This window comes from Chlamydotis macqueenii, chromosome 2 (assembly GCF_036417535.1).
Source record: "Chlamydotis macqueenii isolate bChlMac1 chromosome 2, bChlMac1.mat, whole genome shotgun sequence".
NCBI classification, from domain to species: Eukaryota; Metazoa; Chordata; class Aves; order Otidiformes; family Otididae; genus Chlamydotis; species Chlamydotis macqueenii.
In genome coordinates this window covers 391,314-414,206 of record NC_141557.1, presented here as the reverse complement: position 1 = coordinate 414,206, position 22,893 = coordinate 391,314, and the positions used below count along the sequence as shown (strand labels likewise).

The window sequence follows — 22,893 nt, the reverse complement described above, 5'->3', positions numbered from 1 at the left end:
CTGGAGAAGCAGCAAAAGCTTCTTAGGAGCCTCTCTGGCTGCACGGTGTACGCTGTCTGCTGTAAAATTCTTGCCTTACATGGAATCCACCAATGGCTCTTCTCTTTGGAAGAGCTCTCCTGGCTCATCTTGATCTCCCTCTCACCAAACCTGCCTGCAGGCGCTGGCCTCTGGACCGATTTCAGCTCTTCAGCACGTTCCGAGGAATCCTACGGTCCAGCAGAACCAGATATGGCCACGCCAGCGAACAGCAGTGCTCTGCAAAAACTGACCCTCGGCTGGAGATGTTCACCAGCTGTTTCCAGAGACTGACGCCTAAGCTGAAGAACATTTTTTCTTGAAAAAAACTGCACTGTTAACTTTCAGTTAGGAGATATGGCTTAACTGCTTCTGCCTCCAAATCCAGAAAAGCCGTAAGCAGGAATTTACTTTTTTCCCCCTTCCATTTATAAATGCCTTTTGAGATCCCTTAATCACCTTGTTTCCTACCATCTCTTCAGCTTTCGTCAATCACTTTAAAGGGATCCGACTTCACATTTTCTTCACGGTCTGCTGAACCACTCACACTTTTAGTCACTGTTAAGGTCAGAAATCTGTTTGAAAACATCAGTGAGAACCAAGGTGAAGTCTGGAGTTAAAACCACACAGCTGAACAGGAGACGGTGAAGGGTATTTCAACCTCCAGCCGCCCCTTGGGGCTGCGCTTTGGGAGGTTGCCCACTGGTGCTTCCCAGCTACCGCCAAGTTGTTTTGGGCTTTTTCTCCAACGCAACCTGGATGGGGTCAGCTCTTCCTGCAGAGCTGTTAGACCAGCAGGCAGCAATTGTCTAAGTCTCCAACAACCTCTTTATGCCTGAACACAGAATTACGCCGTGGTATTCATCACTGAGGGTTCTTGAAATCGGCCACCCCAGCGAAAGCAGGTTGTTACTGGAGAGAAGCTGGGCACTCAGGTTAGGAAAACGCTCCTCCCTCTTACAAAAGCATTTCAGGCTCTGCACTGGGAAGCAGCGTACCAACAGCTCTCTGAAGCCAGAGGTTCATCTACAGGACTAACAGCAGCAAAAAAAAAAAAGAGTTTACAGATTTCTTCTGCAAGTGTGTCTCAGCCCTCTCTAGCGGGATTCCCTCCGCTCGGTGCACTGCAGCTACCCGCACCCTCTGAATTCGGCACCTCTACCAAGACCGCAGGAGGCTCTCGGGCAGGCAGGCAGCGAGGGAACTTACAGATGCGTGGTCATTAAGGTGAATTTCACCAGTTTGTTTCAAAGGATCCTAAATTAGCAACCAAGCAGCAAAAATGGATACGGCTCTACGTACGTACAGGTCTGTCACGAACGTGTCGGACTGTTAGAGCTCAACGAATTACAAGTCCAATAAACGCACTACAATTGCCCTACAACCATGAAAGGAAGGAAAATAGGTAGGACACAACAGAAGCTCTGTAGTATTTATCACAGATTCAACACGACGTAAGAAGAGGTTAATTTTTTGATGTAGGTAATATACGTGGTGTGTGCACACAAACGCAACTGCTGTACTTCAGTACGCTGGTAAGAACTCTGGAGACCGTAACTTCGTGTCTGCTGCGCGCAACAGAGATGCTTCCAGCAGAGATTCACCCCGTCATGATGGAATGATTTGCGAAGGAAAAGTCAAACCCTGGGCATCTGAAACTGCCTAAACAGAAAATCCGGTCAGTTTGCGAGTCACTGTGTCCGGGGACTGAAGGTTCCCCAGGTTACCATTTACACACGCACCCCCAGGACCGGCTCAGAGTTTACACGCTGAACCCATTTGAGGAAATCGAACTTTTCCACTTCCTCTCCTTGCCCTCAAGTTACATAAAACCCCAGTGTAAAGCCAAAGCGCTTTGGTGCTAAGTTGTGGACATTTCTACCAAGCTGAAGGATTGCCACTGCAGAGGCTGGGGAAAAGAGACCGTTCTGGTTTCTAGGCAGAGCCGTCAGGATGCGGTAGAGAAGGAGAGGGGTTTGCCCTCAGACTCTCAAAGTCTTTTAAAGGGCCTCTGAATGCTCACCTTCACAAAAATACCAAACCCGCCTGCTGTCAGACCAGGTAAAGGGCAAGATCTTCCTCCTGTATCTGCATGGCATGAGACAGCACCAGATGCTTTGCCGTCACGGGAGCCAGAAGTGCTGCGCCTCGTCTGTCAGTTCGCCACCCTCTACCAGAGCGGGGTGGTGGTGGGAAAGTCAGTCTATTGACTAACTTTAATCAAATCTGAGAGAGAGACGTACTGACTAATTAACAGAGTACCACGCTCCCCACAACACACCCTGAACAGGATGATCACCGGGGACGCGGAGGGGCTGGATGATTACGGTGGGGCTGAAGTAATGAGTTGTTATGTGAAGCAAGGATGTGACTATATTAGAAATCCAGTTTTATAGTGCCCTGGTGAATACAACAATGCATTTAATCTTGTTACATTTTCAGTCTCAACAGCAGCTTGTAAGCGCTAGTCTAATGATACGCAATGATTCCTCCCTTTAATCTGTTTTCAATTTGCCATTTTTCCATTTCACTGAAGATTTCTTCATTCTACTGCTGTGTGCATAGTCCTGAGCCGTCAGCACAGCATACAGCACAAACTGAGCTACAATATTACCGGAATCTAAAAAACAGACCACATTTTATCACTCCCAATTAAATTTCTACAAAAACCAGAACAGCTCCCAAAACAATGCCAGCATTTTTTGCCCACAAGAGCACAGTGAAGCCAGGAACGCCCAGACTCGGATCCCTTAACAAGATGGTCAGCTTAAGTATCTAGATCACGAGACGACCAACTCTTACCTTGCTCTCCAGTGAGCAGTACTCTGCATCTGTTGACTGAATCAACTTGTATTACAGCAGAGCTTCACGCAGCTGGAGCAGATGCCTCGCATCTTCGTGGTCATCCTCAAATCCTGCTCGTTTCCTACGCACTTCTCTTTTCCAAGCCATACACTTAGCATAGGTCCTTTCCCAAGATGAGAACTCAAGCTCCCGCATGCCTTCTGCTGCCACATCCCATTTTCGACCATGATACCCCAAACTTTTCACCTCTTCCGCAGCAGCCTATACAAGACCTCTCGAAATATTTTCAGCTAATAACTGATCAGGTCTTTTAGAATGTTTTTTTGGTCACGTAGTAGAAAATTGACAAAAGCGATCCTCCACTGCTGCGGTCTAGTCAGACCGTCAGGTCACTCCACGCCAGGCGGTGCTATTCTGTTTTAAACTATCACTTCAACCACATTTACAAGTATAGTCAAGATCTGAGTCTTAACTCCCATAAGCACCTTCACAGCCAAAGTACAACATTTGGTGGTCCCAATCCCTTTTAACAGTAAAATGGCTTAAAAGTGAGACCACAGAGACTGTTAGCAACTTAGCTACTTACCAGCAGGGCTGTTAGTTTTGCCACGAAGCACCAATACTTATTTTGAATAAATGGCAGTAATATTTTTTATACCCAGTGGATGTTCCTCTCCCTGCGGGGAGGCACAGTCACACCACCACTTAATTTCTCCATCCTTCGCTATCAGGAATATCTCCACCCTTGGAGACATCTGAACCTCAAGAGGACAAGTCCCCTGCCATCTGATCCAGCTGGCCTTGCTCTGAGCAGGAGGCTGGACCGGAGACTTTCAAGGGACCCTTCTGACCAACACGGTTCTGCAGCTCTCATCCGGCATCAAGCACAGCGAAGGGCAGAGGCCAGAAAGCAAAGCTCTCAGTAGGACACAGGAGCACACTGGAATCAGGTCTCCTGCCAAAGGAAGCTGCTTAAGAAGCTTCCCATGTCTGCTTCTCGTGCCAGTCCTTCCCCTTAAGTTTGTTTTTTTTTTTGGTTTTTTTTTGTTTGTTTTTTTTTTACACAGTTCGGTGTGTCAGGAACTGGAGAATTTGAGGGAATTATTGTTTTTGAAGGGGCGGAGATCATCAGGCATAAAAAAAAGTCTAAGGAAATACAAACAAGCTAAAAAAACATTTGAAAATTATACCTAGCGGTAGCTCCACTTTTTACTTCAGAGCTTGGTGTGATCATCTCCAAGGATGGAGACTCCACAACCTGGCTGGGCAATCTGCTCCAGGCTTTGATGACCATCACAGGAAAGAAAAAAAAAAAAAAAAAAAAAGTATTTTCCTGTGTCCAGATGGAATTTCAGGTGTCTCAGTTTGTGCCCACTGCCTCTTGCCCTGTCACTGGGTGCTGCTGAGAAGAGTCTGGCTCTCTCACTCCCTCCTTTTGGGCATTCGTACACACGGATAAGACACCTCCTCCTCAAACTCCATCCGCACACCTGGTACAGGGGCAAAAGCTAGAAAATGAAGCTGCAGTACACGCAAAGCTCATCTTTCTATCAAACTGTGCTTCTTTTTTTAAGCAGCACCATTATAGACCACTACATAACACAGAGCAGCCACTGCACCTTCTGCAAGTCTACCTGGCAATCCCTCTTCCTCCCATTTTACCCAGTTAGGAACGGTGATTGACATAAGGGGATTTTCTCCTTGCGGCTCTTACCTGGCTGTGGTGGGTGAGGTGGTGGCATCTGGTGGTGCATCATGGGGTACGGCGGGGGCTGCTGATGAGGCAGTAAGCCGGGATGTGCTGGTGCCCCAAGGGGGTTCATGCCAGGCCCAGCGGAGTGCTGGTGAGACTGCGGCGGGTTCTGACTGTGCTGCTGCTCCATTTGCTGACGAGCCCTTAATTCAGCGTATTTCAGCTGCTCCATGTGAAAATTCTGGCGTTCGGTCAGCAACTGCTGTCTCTGCTGCTCTAACTGTGTCAAAAATAGGGGGAAAAGGCAAAGGAAGAAAACAGTTAAGAGCTACACCTTTACAACACGTTTCTGCAAATCGAAAGCCAATCCTACTGACGCACACCTGCCTGACTTGTAACAGGTTTGGGAAAGAGTCCAGGCCATTTTCCTGTTGAACAGATGAACTCACCTTGTTTTGTCCTAAAAAAATCTCTCAGTAACACAACTAACGCGTTACGCAGCAACTACTGTGCAGAACATCCAGCCTCAACTCAATTCTAGAAGAATCGGTACATTTTTGTCTCAATCTTCTGAACACTGGAACGAGGGGAACAGGAAACTAAAGAGATTCTCCAGGGCAGGACCAAAGCAGAATGCATGCAGTAGCACGAGCTCAGTGACTGCAGGCAGAATCCTGCCCTGTACCCTTTTTCTAAGTGCAGGACTTGAACATCATGATAGCCAGACAGCAATGATTTGCACGATTAAGAAGAGTATTATGTAAAAAAACTCACGTTATTTAGGCCAGTTGACAAAAAATAGGCTACTTTGTTTAAGTAGGAAGCCATGTAGAGACTAAGCAAGCCCAAAATTAAAAGATAAAAAGCCACAGAGAATATTTTTTACCATTGGGCATTTATATGGCTGATCATTGTTAAGGAAGCGCACATCATTCAACATATTTAAGAAATCGTAATGCATCTATTGCTCTTAAGCAATTGGACATGTGGATTTCTGTGACTAGTTTACAAATATTTAATGGGTATTTCGACACACATTCCATAATTTATCCAAAAAGCAGGTTGCCAAAGAGACTTCCACCTAGCAAAGTTCTGCAGAAGTCCCAAAGCTCCACTGACACTTTGTGTTGGCAGTCTGACTGCTGACAAAGCGCGGACAGAAACAGAACAGGCATTCACCCCAGAACCAGACGGGGACGGAGCCTAATGAATTATACATCCTCCTTGTTGGGGGCTGCTTTCTGCGCGTAGGGACGACAATGTGATTATTCATGCTGCCACAACTCCTTTTTTCCTTGACCAAGCTGATAGGTTAGCGGGAAGGACTCGATAAAACGAAGGGACACGTACACCAATGGGGCAATTGTGCATGTGTGGAAGCAGATTCAGGAGGTGGCAGGCGGTTCAGGGAGGAATTACTGCACATGACCCGAAACAAAGGCTCAGGCCAGAGGTACGGCTACATCGTACTTGCTGCATTCTTTTTATACTTTCCTGTATTCCTGCTTTGCTCTCTTCGTAGTACCCTATCCTGCTACAACTGAAAAAAAAAAAAAAAAGTCTTTATACATATTCCCAGTGCTTGAAAAGACACCTTGTGCTCAGGAAACCCAGCGAAAATTCCCCTTCTACACATTCCCTGCCCTCAGGACGAGAAAAGACAGTTGGACAGAGGCAAAATGCACGTTACAACGCGAGCTGGTCTCAAAACCGACGCAGAGCCCAAAACGCCTGGCTCTGTGCTAGGTTCCTGCACTTGTGACCATTTCAGGAGCAGGTTTGTGGACACGACCCACCATTAAGACAACTGGTAGTAACACATTTTCCAGCGGACAGTCCAGCAGTAATTTGCCTTTGCTCTCCAGCTCCCAAAATGAGTTACACCCGCAGAAGATGTCAGGCACCTTAACGACGATCAGCACACATCAGTTTGCCGCACAATCTCCCTACGCAAGCCGATGCAGGAAAGCAGCCAAATCTTTAGGTACACACTCACGAATACTACACTCTTGATGATCTTCAAATTTGCAACAGCGTGTTTCTGCACTACTGCGAAGCGACTCACAATTAGAAGGGACTATTACAAGCACCTAACGTATACTCACAAATAACCATCGCTGTACTACAGCTTCATCTGCAGCACGCGACTGCTCCCCGAGCAGAAAGAGTAAAGCAAGCATTCATGTGCCACTATAAATTCTGGGTCAACAAGGGTCCTGCTTACACACAATCGGAGCTGGCAGCACTGAAATAACTTAAACACTGAAGGTAAACGTGTTTTGTCTAAAGTCTAACACTCTGCAGACTGCAGCACAGATTCCTTTCAAGACTTCCAATCATCTTACCTTTACTGTAAGAAAAAGCCCATGCAGCACAGGAGGACATATGCATAGCGTGCAAAGGCACTAAGTATTTTTTTTCCTTTAATTATCCCACTAAATATCCACAGTGACAGGTGAAACGGCCAAATTTAACTACCAGGAAGCCGAGGGAAAAATTCGTATGCACATTTTTAAAAAGGAAAATGTCATACGCCTCAAAATGGAAAAAACCCCTTGTCACTAGGAGAATATATCCCCAAAGAAAGAAACCTACAGAGAACCTTTTCAGAATAGTTAGGTCCATTTCTCCAGCTGCCAGTCAGTGTCAGAGGCAAACACCACACTGAAATGGCTGAGGACGCTGAGCAATCCAGAAATTCCTGTGACATTCTGCTACAACAAAAGCCCACAGTTTGTCAAGCTCCATCAATGCGATTTACGCCAAAGTGAGGGTGCAAATTCCATTGGATTCACGTGGTAGGGCAAACGTGAAAATCCCTAGAATTATGAGTCAATATCTTCAGCATATCGAGAGTAATTGCCTGTTGACAAAAACGAGGAAGCTACACAACAGAAAAAATTAAAAAAGAGAGCACTCTGATAAAAATGAATTTGGGAGTCACCTCTACAGCAGCTGGAGAGAAAGCTGAAAGCCTGTTGCACTACACATGACACGCGTAATGAATGAATTGATGGGGAATCCGGCCCCTGACAGGCAGAGACAGCAGCTCTTCCATGTTATACCCCGATTCTGGGGACACAGGAGCCTCACGAAGGTGTCACTAACAGCTCTACAACACAAACACAACCCTGCTTGGGATGCCCTCTAAACGTCACCACCTTCTTCAACCAACTAGAGCTCAGTCAAGACCTGTGACCTGGCTTACAGCCTCACTACACTGAGGACAGAAACAACCTTCCTCCTTAGCTTGCCCAGCATCTCCTCCTCCTCCACATCCGTCACACTTCACCATTACATCTGTCAACTCAGCTTTGTTCTACTTTGATACTTTTTGGTCCCTCTGAGCAATGACCTTTTCCCATCTCCTGACATCACTGCTTCCTTCCCTTCTCTTGGAGCTACTCCTGAGCACGTATCCTTCTGCTACTGCATCTCACTTGGAGGACTTTCCCCAAAGCTACTGAAAATGCCCTCAAAAACCTGAACTGTACGCCTAAAAACAAATCTCCAGTCTAAACTGGATCGGGAAGGAACGGCGGACAGAGCTGGCTTCCCTTCCCTCAAGGAAAAGAGGTTTCCATGCATTTCACTCTCTTTACACGGAAAAGCCACTCGTACATCAGATATCATCCATGTGAGAAGGCCTACACGAAGGCTCAGGATTAATTCCACAGTCATGCTTAGAGGACGGGAGTAAGGATTAGGAAGCAAATCTAGGATACCGGCAATTTGCTGCTTTTGGTAAAGGGAAGATCTGGAGAGAGGAGAGAGCTCAAACACTACTGCAGGGGGTAATTACGAATTCTAGCTGCAGCGAAAAGGCCGGCATAAAGGTGTGGATGAGCTGAAGCTGCTGCTGCTCCAGCTGTGAGCACACACAGATCTCGGCAGTGACTGATGCAAGGCAGAATTTCAGATCAGTATCCTCCTACTTACTGCCTCTTTCTCTCTGTCCATAATGGTTTCCAGCTCCTCAAAATGGCGAAGTTTTATCTCCAGCTTCTTCATCTGCGTCTCCACCAGAAGGGCGACCAGGGACTTGATCTTTCTTTCTTCCACTGCTGCTAGGTGCTGAGGATAGAAAACAGGTTTTTGCTTTACAACCATTTCACAAAAAAAAAGTGCTTTAAGGGAACAAATAAGCCAACGATGCCTGTATCTAGCTTTAGCCATGCTGTTCCACTGCTGGACGGAAAACAAGGCGTCAGATTATCAAAGTTATGCTCAGAACCGGAAGTCTTTGGAAGATTATTAAGCTTTTCATCAAATAAATAAGTGCCAGGTTTTCATACAAGAGGTATTGTGGATGCTGAGCACTCATCAACAACGCAGCTTTGCCTCGGAGCCTTCCGAGCGCTGGGCGACAGAGCGGGCTTTCAGTGGCAATGCAAATGAGGGAGCAAGGGCACGTCCTACCCAGGCAGCTCTAGGCCATCCAAAAAGCTGCCACCAAAACACACGCAGGGGCTTTTACCTGCAACGACCCACAAACAGCAAGAGGACTCTTGCGTGCCTTTGCCATTAAAATATTTTTTTTTGCTAAGTAAACGAGAAACTCTGGACCTAGTTGAGCACATTCCCATCACACGCAGCACCACACCGGCAAACCATAAAGCTTCCTCAGCACAGCACTTCCGCCGCAGGCGGGGGAGAGCTTGCAGAGAATCTCTACACAGATATTAGAAGAAACGGTTAAAAAAAAATTCTCCAGTTTCTTTTTATAACCAGGCTGCACAGTATTCCTGTTGCAGAAGAAAGCGGAAGGCAAAGCTGTACTTAAACTGCAAAAGGGATCTGCAGAAAAAGGCAAACAATTTATAAGGCTTTAGCTTTACTCCTCTTACATATGCACACTTACAGATAAATAATGGAGAATATATATATGTGTGTGTGTGTATACGTGATATATGAGACAGCCCATAAAGCGTTTCGCGTTCCCCGAGTGTGAGAGGCATGGTAATGATGCATTCTACCAGCTTTTGTTAAGAGCCTGCTGTTCAAATGAAACGCACTCCAAACACCCACCATGCGCACTGCTCCGAGCTTCTGCATTAACAGTCAGAGGATGCTTCCCCACCACGGCACCCAAGCAAAGCCTTAGCGACACATCCGAGGGCCGAGGGGGAAGGAGGGCTGGCTTTTGAGACGGGAAAGGTGAGGGCCGAGGGGAAAGAGGATAAAAGAAAAAGCTGGATCTCGCCCAGCTCAAGCTGCAAACAGAGACTCATCTTTAGGAAGCTGTGCCCCAAACCCTGGCTCCGAGCTGGCAGGAATACCGAGCTGGAGAAAGCAGGCATTACCAATCTCCCTGCTAATCCTAACTATAAACAGAATTGCTCAAAAACATACGATATCATTTCCATCACTAACACGTGTCGTCTGACAGCACTCACCTCTGGTAACCCCCCAGCCACACAGCAAGTCTCCAGGAAGTCTAGCTAACGTACATTCCAGACCGGCATGAACGTTAATTTTAAATCACCTACGGTTTGAGAGAGCTGGAACGAGCCCCCACCTTCACCTAACAGCACGCCACCGTGAAACTCAAGTAGGCCATTCGGTTAAATACTGACCAAACGTCTGAAATAAAGCAGCTGAATGGCCAACAGAACTGGAAAATTTAACATCAGTTTATCCTGGTTAGTAAAGCAAAGCCATTTGTATGAAAGGCCAGAGTGACAGAAGTACCTTTGCCGATGCCTTCCCACCGCCATTCTGCCTTGCTCCATGTGTGCGGCTTTAATAACGAAACCAGAGTAACACCAAATCAGCAAGGCGTACGCTTGGGTAAAAGATCGGTCTCAAAATACACATTCGAAAGGAAATAATCACTCAGGTTTTTCCTAAAGAGACTGCTCCTTAGCCTGGCACGACCCAGTGCTTTTACACGCACACAGAACAAGTCACTACTAACTCAGTGGCTGACAAAAAGAACAGCAAGACAAAATTAATAGTAATTTAAATTGCCTGATACCCAAATTGCTGCATTCACCTTACCAAGCCATAAATAAGCAAGAAGAAGATGGTCTGTGACATTATTCTATGATTATCCTGTGACACAGCAATCCAAACAACCTGAGCACCACTGAGCAAGGCGGAGCTGGCTTCTGGCTGGGAGCAGGTACTGAACAACGCTTTCGTTTGCGATTTAAACCCGGCAGTACTGCAATTAGTGCCTCTGCCACAACACTTACCCTTGTTTCCCTGCTCAGAAATTCTTTCTGGGTGAGTACTGATAAACCTGGGAGGAATCCCACGCCTAGCTACTGACCTGGCACACACAGGCAGTCTCACAGAACCTAGCCCGCCTCCTCGTCTCAAACCCAGCTCTAGTTGTGAAATTAGCTAATGGCAGCAGGAGCACGAGTGGGACAACTGGTTTAGACAACTGTAAAACCAGACTACACGGGACCTCTGGAAAATGGATGGCATCCTACCACCATCTCACGGGAACACTGCGCTGAAGTCTTCTCATCCACATGCAAGAAGTTAACTGAAATTGCAATGGGCAGGAATATTATTCTTTCCTCCTATTTTTTGAGCAGAGACTAGATGCTTCACCTAGCTTTTGTTTTGTGAGGCCCAGAGGGTATAAGACTGTCTTTCACAAATTACACAGAAGAAATAACGGTGGCAGATCACACATTACAGCCCACAATGCAAAAAAAAAAAAACCCGTCATGCACACATTCAAGCATGATATGAAAAAGGTCCTACAGTGAGTTTTTAGAACAGCAGCAAAAAGGAACCAATTAAAGACAATTCGATTTGCCCATAAACAAAAGACGGGATGGAGCTGCCTGCAAAAAGAAATACGACTTCAGCAGAGTCCTTTCTATTCCTGAATTCATTTTTAAATACCACACAAAAAAAGTGGTTGATAACCGCAGACTTTTCAATTCAGCAGCCAAAGGCAAGCGCTGCAACGGCAGAACGGTTTGCGGGTGAATCGTATCACCACAAATAAAGCTGACAGTGAAGTTTACCACCCACGGCAAAACTTAGGGACAATTACAGGAGGTTTCGCATCACTGGCGGTTTTGGTATCAGTGCCCCCTAGAAAAGATGTATTCAATCACAACTACCCCGAAACAGAAATTCAGGGAAGTCACGGGATCAGCGTTACGCAGGAGGTGAAATTACGACCAGAACAGTCGATTTGGGCAGCGTACGGGATGGGTCCAGCGCTACAGCAGCAGCTCTGCAGCTCAGCCACAACTGGACAAAAGCTAACGGCAATCTGCAGCAGAGAGGACATTTCCTATCAGGTGCTACTTACGCACAGAAAGGGAAAAAAAAAAAAAAAAAGCTTGCATTGGTTTAGGAATTTGACAAGAAAATATGGAAAAGGAATTTTAATTCTAAGATTGTTTGTACAGAAGCCATAAGCTGTAAAACCAGATTTAAAATTGTTGCTCTGTATGTAGTACTATAGCGTCTCGCCTCTAAATGTCCACATTCAATGGACACCATTTCTCAAGTAGGACAACTTACTCGTGAAGCCACTTATCCCAAAAGAGAAAAACACCAAAAACTACTTCAAGTGCCTGCCTTTAACCCCTGTTTCTCCTTAGAAGTCAACTGCAATACTCCTCTGATAAAATCGTAAGGAAAACAACTTTGTACCAGCTCTTTGCAGGTCTGGAGTTTATTAGGAAGAACTGAATTTCTCTCTCAGACAAGACACAGCTCACTGACAGCCTGAATATTGTCCGGGTTTTTAAGTGCAAGTGGAAAGAGAAATCCCTGTTGAACCTGAATTCTACTCCGAAGTGTGAACATCCTAATTACAATATATTATTTCCTGTAATATAAAGCTAAAATTCTTCTAGAGTTTTATTATTACCATAATGAAAAGTGCCATTAGCCAAGCCCTTCTCCCTCCAGCACTCGTTATCACCAAAGGAGGAAAGTAGGAGATCATCTTTATGTGGACCAAGTAGCCTTCCACAAAACAGAGATTAAATTTCATGCCTCCTTAGATATATGCAGGGTTTTTTCCAACTTGGTTGGAAATATCTGTAAGTCTGATGGACTGAGATTAAGTTACTCTCAGAAAAAGAGCTCGGAGCACCACAGGCTCAGACGCAGACAGGCAGAGGGGTGCACAAGGAAGGCAGGCAGGACTCCGCATGTCACTGAAACTGTGAACCTGAAGTTTGCCTGCAAAGTGGGATTCCACGTAGCGAGGGTGCCTAGCTCTGATGCTAAGCAACGCTGAATTCATGCCACTTGTGATTTTAGAACCTGGCTTGAAATGTAATAACTAAAAACGTCTTCAGATCTCATGGGTTCATCAAGGAGGGGCTGGATGATCATGACAACACCTATCACCACACTATCCCCAATATCTGCAATGCAGTTGGGAAAAAAAAGTCTAAAGCTGAAGTTTTAAGAGTTAAAAATCACACTGGAAAAGTCAGTACGACACACGCAACACCTCATTACATCCACTATTATCTCCTGGAAATCTATCAGGAAATAAACACCATCCATGCTTTGCTTCTGGTATCTATGAAGTAAGGGACATGCAGCATGGCACTGAATCCAAGAGCCATTAAGAAACCCAAACTACAGTTTGAATCATAAGGGGAAAAAAAAAAAGTAAAGAGAAAACCAATTTTGAAAAAGATATTCTGAAAGAGGCAAAGGCAGTCTGGTTCCTGCAAAAAGAAAATCAAAGACAACATGCAATTAGTAATAATAGGGTAAAGAAAAGCTACTAGGACAGTGATTCAAACCACAGCTCATTAAGAGACTGCAGACAAACAAACAGGAGTTTCACGACAGGAAGACAAGAACGAGATTTTAGCAGATACACGGTATCTCTTAACACAAAAATCATCAGTTGTCTATAAAAAAATTGTAACGCTGGAATTGAACATCACGTTGTTTTTACAAAGAGCCCAAGCACAGAATGCTTGTGTGAAGTCCACGGAACAGCTGGTGGCACAGCAAAAAAAGGCAACGTCAGAGTTTTATCACCCAGACCTATGTCCTCAGCATCACAGGCAGACTATCAAGCAGAGAAACCTCTTCCCTAAAATGACAAGCACATTTTGGGGCTATTTCTTAGGGATGTTAATCAACTTCATAATCATACCAGTAGCTGCCTAAGTTAAAATTGTACAGTTTCACTGAGGAGTTCAAGCAGAAGAAACTGAAGAAGGCACTTGTGCTCCTTCAAGGTATTAGAGAGCAGAACATGAAACTGCCGAGTCCTGGAACAAAGGACCATTTTACGAAGAGCTCTGATGTGAACTGGAAACCAAGCCAATGGTATTTGCACAAAACAAACCTTCGCTTTGGTGGCAGCTGAGGCAAGGGCAGCAGCTGCAGCTGTCGCTACGTTTCCTTCTGAGATTTCGTGTTCCACTTTCTTCTTCCCAGCCTCGTTTTCTTTGTCTTTGCTTGCATCAACGTTCTCCTTGTTCTCTTCTGCCTCCTTTTCTTCTGGAAGAGATTAACCACCAAGTCGGTGACGCGCATTCCCCCCTTGTTAACGGTATCGTGTCAGGAGAGGAACTGCGCTACACACGCTGCTGCTAGTCGAACGCGTTAATTCACCTACACACCGTCACCTCCCTACGTTACAGTGCTGCTACCTGCCCAAACGCTGACAGGGGAACAATTCTGTTCTAAGAGGATCTGATCCAACCAGCAGTATAACTTGAAATGTTTTTTGTTTTCATCCTGTTAATTCATTTTCTGCCATCAGCTTGCTCTGCTCAGAACAATTTCAGCTGTTATTTCCCCATCAACTCAATTTGCTATCTACTCTTGTACGTAAATCCAAACATGTCTTGTTCTACCTGGTGCTGAATGTAAGTTTCAGGAAAAAGCAATATATCCATGTGGTAAAAAGGGAACATGCTAAAAATAAATAAGAATAATGTCTTATGTAGAAAAAAAATCCAGTACTCCTTAGCCTGTCAAAATAAAGGCTCTGCCTCACTTCACAGGGAAACTGAGCCAACATCAACTTACAAGGGTAGAAGTGAGCAGTTCCATTTCTTTGCAGCAAAAATGATCAAGTGGTGTGCTATGCAGGCAAAGGAAAATAATTTGTATGACCTACACGCGCTTTGCTACTGCAATTTCTTCACTCAGTCACCAGGCACAGTGAAAGAAAGCTCAGCTGAGGTCTAAAATGAGTTCAAGAAAGAATTTAGTGCCTAAGCTTTGCAGGGAAATTAAACTGGAATATTTACTACTGAACCATGAAGCAGCCTGATGTGCAAGAGCAAATATTTCTGCCACAGATGAGTTTATAGTCTGTTCCAGGCACTTTGGGGGAAGGCTATTAAAGCTAGCACAGCGAGAGGAACAGCTGGGAACCGTTACCTGGCTTGGCGTCTGCAGTCACCTCGCTGTCTTGCTCTTTTTCTGGATTTCTCTCATTTTCTCCTTCTTGTACTTTATCGCCTTCCTCAATTTCACCCTCCACTTTGTTTTCAACCTAAATGGGATGAAAGATTGTTTGAAGAGCGAGGGCTATAGCACACATTCACTGTTAACTTGGTTTACAGCTTTCAAATTAATCCACTACCATAAAGGAAGAGATTAAATTTTACAGGTTGACTGCTACACTTAAGCCCGTTTTGACAATCGTATCTGAAATCTCAGTAAACAAAGTCACTGCTACGCTGGATGGAGGTCTATCAGATTCAGTAACTCAGGCCAAATTTCATCCGAAGGTACAAGAAATCCTGTACTAAGTAAGAAAATGTAACACATTCTGCCCTCGTGTCGTGCTGCCGCCATTTATTCCAGTAGTTTGTGCATACGTTTTACGTCCTTCCTGGCATCTGCCACGTCATCAATTTATACAGCATTCACCTACCCGCACAGCTCCAAATTCAGCAGAGCTCACGGTCCCAACAGCATCCTGTGGCACCAAACGCTACAACTGAATTACATGTTACAGGAGGGTGCTTCCGTCCAGGAGTTGGTGCAAGAAAGCAACATTTGCAAGATGGAAGTAAAATAAAAATATTTCTTGTTACAATCTAGGTGCCTTAACTTAGTGTTAACGAAATCTGCAGCAGCTTTGTGCTTAAGACTGGAAGCATCATTTTCCCCTTGAAAATACTCCAAATCGATCTGTTTCTCACTTATTCTGATCTACAGAACAGTGCACCACAGCCAGTGCCATTACGTGTTTGTAGACATGGGGTCATTAAAAAATGACCAAAACCAAACCACTGCTTTCTTGTAGGCACTATCAACAGGTTGAATGAATTAATTTCTAAATATCTGATTCTTTATGGGCAGGATGCATCACACCTGGCATCAAAAGTACACAGTACTCACCCCTATAAGCAAGAGTTAGCCCAGACACCTTGCAATGAGGAGTTGTATCGAGCAGCTCAGCTACGGGCCCCTTCCTTCCATCAGCCAGATCTCACCGCCCACTAAGCTGCAGGTGACTGTGCAGACCGAACAGATACGTAACTCGCATTGCCACCGGAGAGCTGCGACGCAGCTGGGGCAATAGCTTCACTCAGATTCTCCGTTCAGCTCCACACAGCTCCCCTGTTTCCTGGAAAGCCCTGATCTCGTCAGAGCTGAAAGCTGTATTCAGCCTTGGGAAGGCAATGTGTCACAGGACACACTTTCCTAGGGCAAGGCTTCCAAGTGATGCCCGCTTTAGTCATGAACCATGGCACACCAACGTCCTGCTGCTGCTTAAGTCTCTATAACGAGTTTGATAGCGCCCGTTTTACACATCCTCCCAGTCCCAACCTTTGTTTCTGAGGACGAGAAAGCGACACACCAACACCTCACTCCTGTTGTTTGCCCAGCAAAAGAAACGTCTCTATGTGACTGGAGACTAAATTACCCGTAAGGAAATTAAGCACTTCGGAGACCGAAAACTGCTCCCTGTGGACACACACACTGACCAGCACTCTACCGTCTGCCTTTCTGACGCAGCATTTCAGAACGGAATAATTCAGGTTCGGAAGTGTCGGAAGTGTCTCTTCAGAACCAGTTACACTGAGCCAACCCTACCTTCTCAGACTGCTGCCCATCTGTCTCGGTTTCCATTTTTTCTTCTTCAGCTCCATCTGAGGAAACAAATACATAAAGTACTTAGAATTGCCGTAACGTCAATTTATCACACTCAATATTTATTTCGCAGTTAACCAAAGTTTTTATTCTCCACTGACAGTAGTTTACAGAAAGCCACACAACACAAACTCCTGGAAGACCAAAAGCTCATTACACTAATTTTAGTTTAAAAAAAAAAAATAAATCAAGTTTACTTGCAAATTTAAGTTTAATTGGTTTTTCTTTTCAGTGCAACAAGCAGGAGAAACCATTAAATTATCTATGCCCTGGTAGACAGAAACCACCCGATCTACCAGTTCTAGCCACATAAAGCACAGTGGTGAGTCGCAGTATTATAAAGTATTTTTTCCCCAATACAGCCCATTTGACTCTGTAGCTGGGTGTCAGTGAGGTGATTAACCTCAATCACGGTGCTGCCAGACCTGTAGTTCCTCCTTAGCACAGGATCCCCTGAGCTGCTTTCCATGAAAGGTCCATCCAGAGGCATCGCCACGTGTCACGGATCAGCCAGAGACTGAAATTCCATTTTGCAGGTGCTGCAAGTACCAGAATTCTCCAAAGCGCACTTCCAAATAATCATTCAACACCAGAGTGACATTAAGCACTACCAAATTTACTAAAGCGCTACCACTGTTGTTAAACACTGAGATCTCTTCTTATTTCTGGCCCCAAAACCAGCGGAGCTGAAGGCGGTGACCAGTTATCCCCCGCACTGCTTTGATGCGGAGCCCTGCACAGCAGAACCTCATTTCACACCCCGCGTACCTGCTGCTCCACAAAAACATGACGATCAAATGGTTCTCCAGTCCTGCATGCCTCTTTGCACAGTTCTTCCAAACACATTTCTCCCAAAAGCACTCTGAAATTGTATCCAAGGCCTCAGAAATACATTCAGATCATAGATTTGAGTCCAAACTGGAGAATGAAGCTTAGATCAAAGAAACTGGCCCAAAAGATTTAGTGCTATGGTAGATGGTCCTGGACAGCACTCTCACTCACATCTTTATCGCTTGTTCTCTTGCTTCTTCCTCAGCTGTCACGATACCAATACTTGTGGGTTTGTACTGACAAGCGAAAATGAAATGATCCAAGTTAAACCCTAACACTTGCTTCGTCTTCTCACTGGAAAAATTGTATTGCAGCTCCTCAAGAGCCCAACTGCAGCTGCCTAGTTAGGTGCTAAACAAGATATGAAACCATGTTTGAGCACAGGAGTTGGTTGTTGGTTAGATACAGAGCAAGAAAAGGACAAGAATTACCAGCTGAAAGCACCGAGTTTCCTCTGCATCCAAAATAGAGCCATCCAAACAAACAAGAAACAGAGCTGGGGCTGAATGAACACACCTCCTGACAATGTTGTCACAGGACTGCCCGCGCAACTCCCAGCCCAGACTGAAGAAGCTAACAGCACTGGGCGAGCTCCTCCTTCTCCCCAGCATCTTCAGGCACTGCTGACAGATGTAAGATGTGCAGGGCTCTCCATAAAACCACTGGGCAGTAACAATTTCCTAGACTGCTCCGGGAGATGGAGCCTCAGCCTCACACCATGACCTGGATCTTCAGATGATTCAGAGGAGGCAGCCTCTGCCAAGTCTGGCTCCAAGCTGAGGCTCCCATACTGGAGTAACGAAGTCCTGATTTATGGAAAAAGAGAAGTGCGCCAAGCACGTGCTCAGGAGGAAACCTCTACAAAGAGCAGAGCCAGCTCACCTACAGCCTCCAGTTCTGAATCGGTTGGAAACCTCCATCTGCTGTCTGACCAAAGCAGTCTTCCTCTCCTCAGAGGTCAAAACAGAAGAGAACAAGTCATTTAGGAAACACTCGTAAGAAGCTACAAGCATATAATACGAACTATTTGGAGTCTTGGCAGGTTCTCACTGCCATGGACGCGTGGGTCTGGACAGCACCTGCTGCCTCTCCCGTGTTCGTACTCAGAACCCAAAACAGGTCTGCCAGACACCCACAAAAACCTGACCTTGACCACAGGCACCTTCAGAGCCTTTACCACCAGGCATGAAAACCCTTTGCTTCAAGTCACAGCTATGTGCTTCCTGCCATGGCCCATTCTGTTTGGTTTTTGGCTGACTAGACTGAGCAAGTCAAGCTCGTAATCTCTAATTTACTGTCCGTGTGCCATTCAAACAGTCATTACTGAGAGATCTGAGGAGCTCTGCCAAAACACAGCCAGGCGCCCTTGCTTTGTAGGTGGCTTTCTGAGTAGCAGCGGACGAGTTACCATCCCAGCTTCAGCATCTGCAACAGAAGACTAGGTAACAGCCTAACTGCTATACACGCGAGATCAAAAGGAGAAAGGGAAAAAAAAAAAAATTAAAAAAATGTAAAAGCCACGTGTTACCATTGCTCACACCTCACGAGAGACATGAGTGTTTTAACAGCAGTCAGTAAATTCCTGTGCGTGGGATACACCTCCTGGTGCTAACCCTTGGTTCGTTCATTAAGTTACTCCTTTACGAAGCATTTATTTAAAATGCTCCTACTAATGACAGCAGGCCTCTGAGATAAGAGGATAACAACAAGCACATTGATGGAGAATACCATGAAGGACTCAGAATAATGTACTACTACCTCCTGATACTTTGCACAGTGATTGTTTAAATGTCCAACACATCCCGATTTATTTGCAGCACCCAGCTGTTCCGCAAGAACAGACAAGAGGGAAGTGTCAGCACAATCCTGTTCTCCTTGTCTAGGAGACCTGCAAGAAGAGAAATTCTAGTAGAATTTAACCTACAGGGCACTAAAGGAGGAGCTTATTCAGATCATGGACTCCAACACACGCTGCCATACCGACATAAACCTCTCGGTGAAAAGCCCTGATCCATCCCTAAGCTTCTGAAGACATTAGCTGGTGTTGGGTGCTCATTTGCTGTAATCCTCGTTACACTGGTAACGCCTGTGTGCTGCACTGAAGCAAGATGTACACAACGTTTTGTTTTAATAGCGACAGCTCTCTATGGAAGTTTTTACCAAAGTCCCTTCCATATACAAGAAAAACATATGAAAAAGTCTGATGGAAAGATAAGTTTTCCTCTTTCCTTATTTTAAGATGACAAACCTACTTATCTGAAGCATCTGCCACCGTAAGTCAATTTATGGAGACTGGGGACACACCTCCTCAGAAGTCATATCTCAGAGTTGGGATTTAGTGACTTAACGTCGCAGGGAAAATCTAGATTAAATTTTGTTCAGACAGCTACTTCAAGTTGAGAAGCAGAGCTCCAAATTGGGCTTAAAAGTGTCATCCCTCCTGGTAAACGGAAGAGAAAGCTTTACAAAGAAAACTTTCTTCTCTCTTTTAGCAAAAAAACACACACACACAGAAAAACCAACACCAAAACCAAACCAAACCAAACAAAAAAAAAAAACCAAAACCGAACCCCAAGCAGTAGAGGGACAAAGCGCAGAACACTCCAAGCGTGGCTGGGTTGGTCGAGTGGAAGACCATGAGCTCAAACTAGGAAAATACGGCACAGGAACACACACATTTTCATTCTGGTGTGGTTTAACCCAAACGCCAAGACCTTCAAGACTCCTAGTGCTGGGATATGGTGTAATTGAAGGAAAAGAGTCTCTAATTTTGTACAAACAACCCAAAACTTAACCACAGGGAGAAGTGGAGCAATTCCAAAGTGCTGCTTCCTACAAAACTCCCAAGTCAGAGTGAAGCAGGTCAGAAAAGCTCTAGTTTGTGGACAATTTTAAGAAAAACAAGGAGGCTGTGGTCTCTTCAAACTTATGACCTGATAAATTTTTGTCTTCTGGAAGACAAGAACCTGGAGCTGAGGTTCTCCAGTCCAGCACCAGGCTGAGCAGAGACTCTGGTCTCGGCACCCCACACCAGCAGCGAGCATCTTGACCATGGGGTTACTGCCTCATCTGCTGAAGACTACTAGTCTAAAGGAGTTCCCACAGAAACCGGCAGCTTCGCACTTATGCTGTGACGGAGGGGGAAAAATTCCCTAGAAAGTTCATGTCTTACAATTGCTCAGGAACACAACCTTCCCAGGTGACAAAGCTCCTTGCTCTGCGTTCCGAATTCCATTTGAGAGAAAGCCGTAAGGCCAGAACCACGTCAGCTGCTGCTACGAACACCACAAAATGAAGCCCTATAAGGGACACGCTTTTCTGCTCCACTCAAAAATCAGTTTGTTCTTGTGCCTTTTAGGTAAGGCTGAACTCCCTCTCCACTCTAAACTCAATTTTGAATGTGGTGGGGTTTGTCTTCTGCTTACAATGCGTTTCAAGGTTTCCCATCTTCAGGCAAAGTCTTTCAGAAAAGCAGCGTCCAGCAACACGTGAGGTGCTGCGGCAGCTGAAGGCACAAGCGCAGGATGAGTTTGTGTTGGCTGACAATGTGCCACACATCAAGCGTTATCATCGATTCAATGCATTTGCTACAAATTCTCTGAAAGTACTGGGGTGGGTTTTATTCCTCTTTTATTTCATAGAATCATAGAAAGGTTTGGGTTGGAAGCAACATTTAAAGATCAAGAAGGGCAATGAAGCCGGTGAGGGGTCTGGAGCACCAGTGCTGTGCGCACCGGCTGGGGGAGCTGGGGTTGTCCAGCCTGGAGAAGAGGAGGCTGAGGGGAAACCTCATGGCCCTGTACAACTGCCTGAAAGGAGGGTGCAGAGAGGTGGGTGTTGGTCTCTTCTCCCAAATAACTTGTGATAGGATGAGATGAAATGGCCTCAAGTTTTGTCAGGGGAGGTTTAGGTTGGATATCAGGAAAAATTTCTTCACTGACACAGCGGTCAGGCACTGGAACAGGCTGCCAGGGCAGTGGTGCAGTCACCATCCCCGGAGGTGTTCAAAGAACGCGTAGATGAGGCACTGCAGGACATGGTTTAGTAGGCATGGTGGTGTTAGGCTGATGGTTGGACTAGATGATCTTGAAGATCTTTTCCAGCCTTAATGATTCTATGATCATCCAGTCCAAGCCCCCTACCACTGGTAGGGACACCTTCCACCAGACAAGGTCATTCAGAGCCCTGTCCAGCCTGGCCCTGAACGCTTCCAGGGATGGCGCACCCAAACTGCTCCGGGCAAATCTGTAGACCACTCTACAGACCACTGTAAGAGCTGTTTAGCACCACCGAGGAGGTTCCAAGGCAAACAGGACATCCCAGAAAGATGAACTCCTTTCCCCACACGCTCTAGAAAAATTTGTCTCAAAGGCAAAAAAAGCACACACAGCATCTCACAGTGAGGAAGAGTAAACTGCCCTCAGACTCCCCCTTGCTTCACAACACATTTGAGGGACACTTCCCAAAACAAAGCGTTCCTTTCCATTACACACGGACACATCCCGCTGCAGAGTCACACGGTATGCACGGGCGGCAGCGAGGTTACTAGGAACATCTTGATTTAACTCCGGTTTTCTGGTCCTGGCTGTAGTTACGAACGTTACTGTAAAGTGAGGATGACATCTCTAGGCAGGTTGTAGCCCATGGTTTTTGAAAACTGTTGTCTTGTGTTAGGCACTAAGCCCTTACTCGCAGCGACAGCGCCATGCCTCCGCAGCTCCCACCAGCGTCAGCCACTCTGCGCTTGTGCACATCAAGCGGACCGTGCTGAAATGCCACGTGTATACGGAAAAAAAAGGAAAGCTATCAATTACTCGTTTGGAGGTTACCTAGGTTGAAGCAGGTTTTTGCTCCTAAATTACAGGCTGCTGAAAGCACCTCACAACGCTTAAGAATGCCGTAAAAATTGATCTCTAATTCAAATATGAAAGGATTGGAAAAAACCCAAAACATTTCTGACTCTGCCCAAGAATGACAGAAATTACTCCTGCCTTTCAGCTGAACAGGAACGTAACCATACTGATGTTTCTGTATGATCCAACGAGGTTAATGAAAACATTGACCGTACTGCAGCGCCAACGCAATCGGGAATTGATTGGCTGCAGATACACGTCCCCGTTACAAAAGGGGACGACTGAGCTTTAACGAGAAAGAGCCTTTACAGGGCGCCAAGGATGCTCTTCAACCCTCTTCAGCAGGCTTGCTACTACACCTTGCAGGCCGCGGGGAACCAAATTAACAGTATTTATTAATCAGCAAGAGGCAGATGGTTGTGAGACACCCCAGGACATGTCTCAAGAGGGAGAAACAACCTGCAGAGCAGGAAACATCGCCTCTCCATGCCCCGCTTCATGTCTAAGGCAGCAAATATTTTCTGTCTCCACGGAAGCTTGTTCTGTTTGTGTATTATCTCCGAGAACACAGAGCCTCCTTTCCTAATACATGGAGAACTTAGAACTGACTTCTGATGAAGC

General features: G+C 45.7%; 1 protein-coding gene across 1 annotated transcript in view; it reads right to left on the bottom strand.

Moving 5' to 3' along the window:
• The window catches only part of SMARCC1 (SWI/SNF related BAF chromatin remodeling complex subunit C1), an 85,140-nt gene that overhangs the window by 12,139 nt on the left and 50,108 nt on the right, over positions 1-22,893 (bottom strand). Inside the window, exons 22-26 of the mRNA XM_086741629.1 lie at positions 16,532-16,587; positions 14,864-14,978; positions 13,818-13,972; positions 8,456-8,590; positions 4,538-4,796 (exon numbers count right to left, since the gene is read on the bottom strand). Of these exons, the coding sequence (XP_086597755.1) occupies positions 4,538-4,796; positions 8,456-8,590; positions 13,818-13,972; positions 14,864-14,978; positions 16,532-16,587 (720 nt within the window). The remainder of the gene's footprint in view (positions 1-4,537; positions 4,797-8,455; positions 8,591-13,817; positions 13,973-14,863; positions 14,979-16,531; positions 16,588-22,893) is intronic.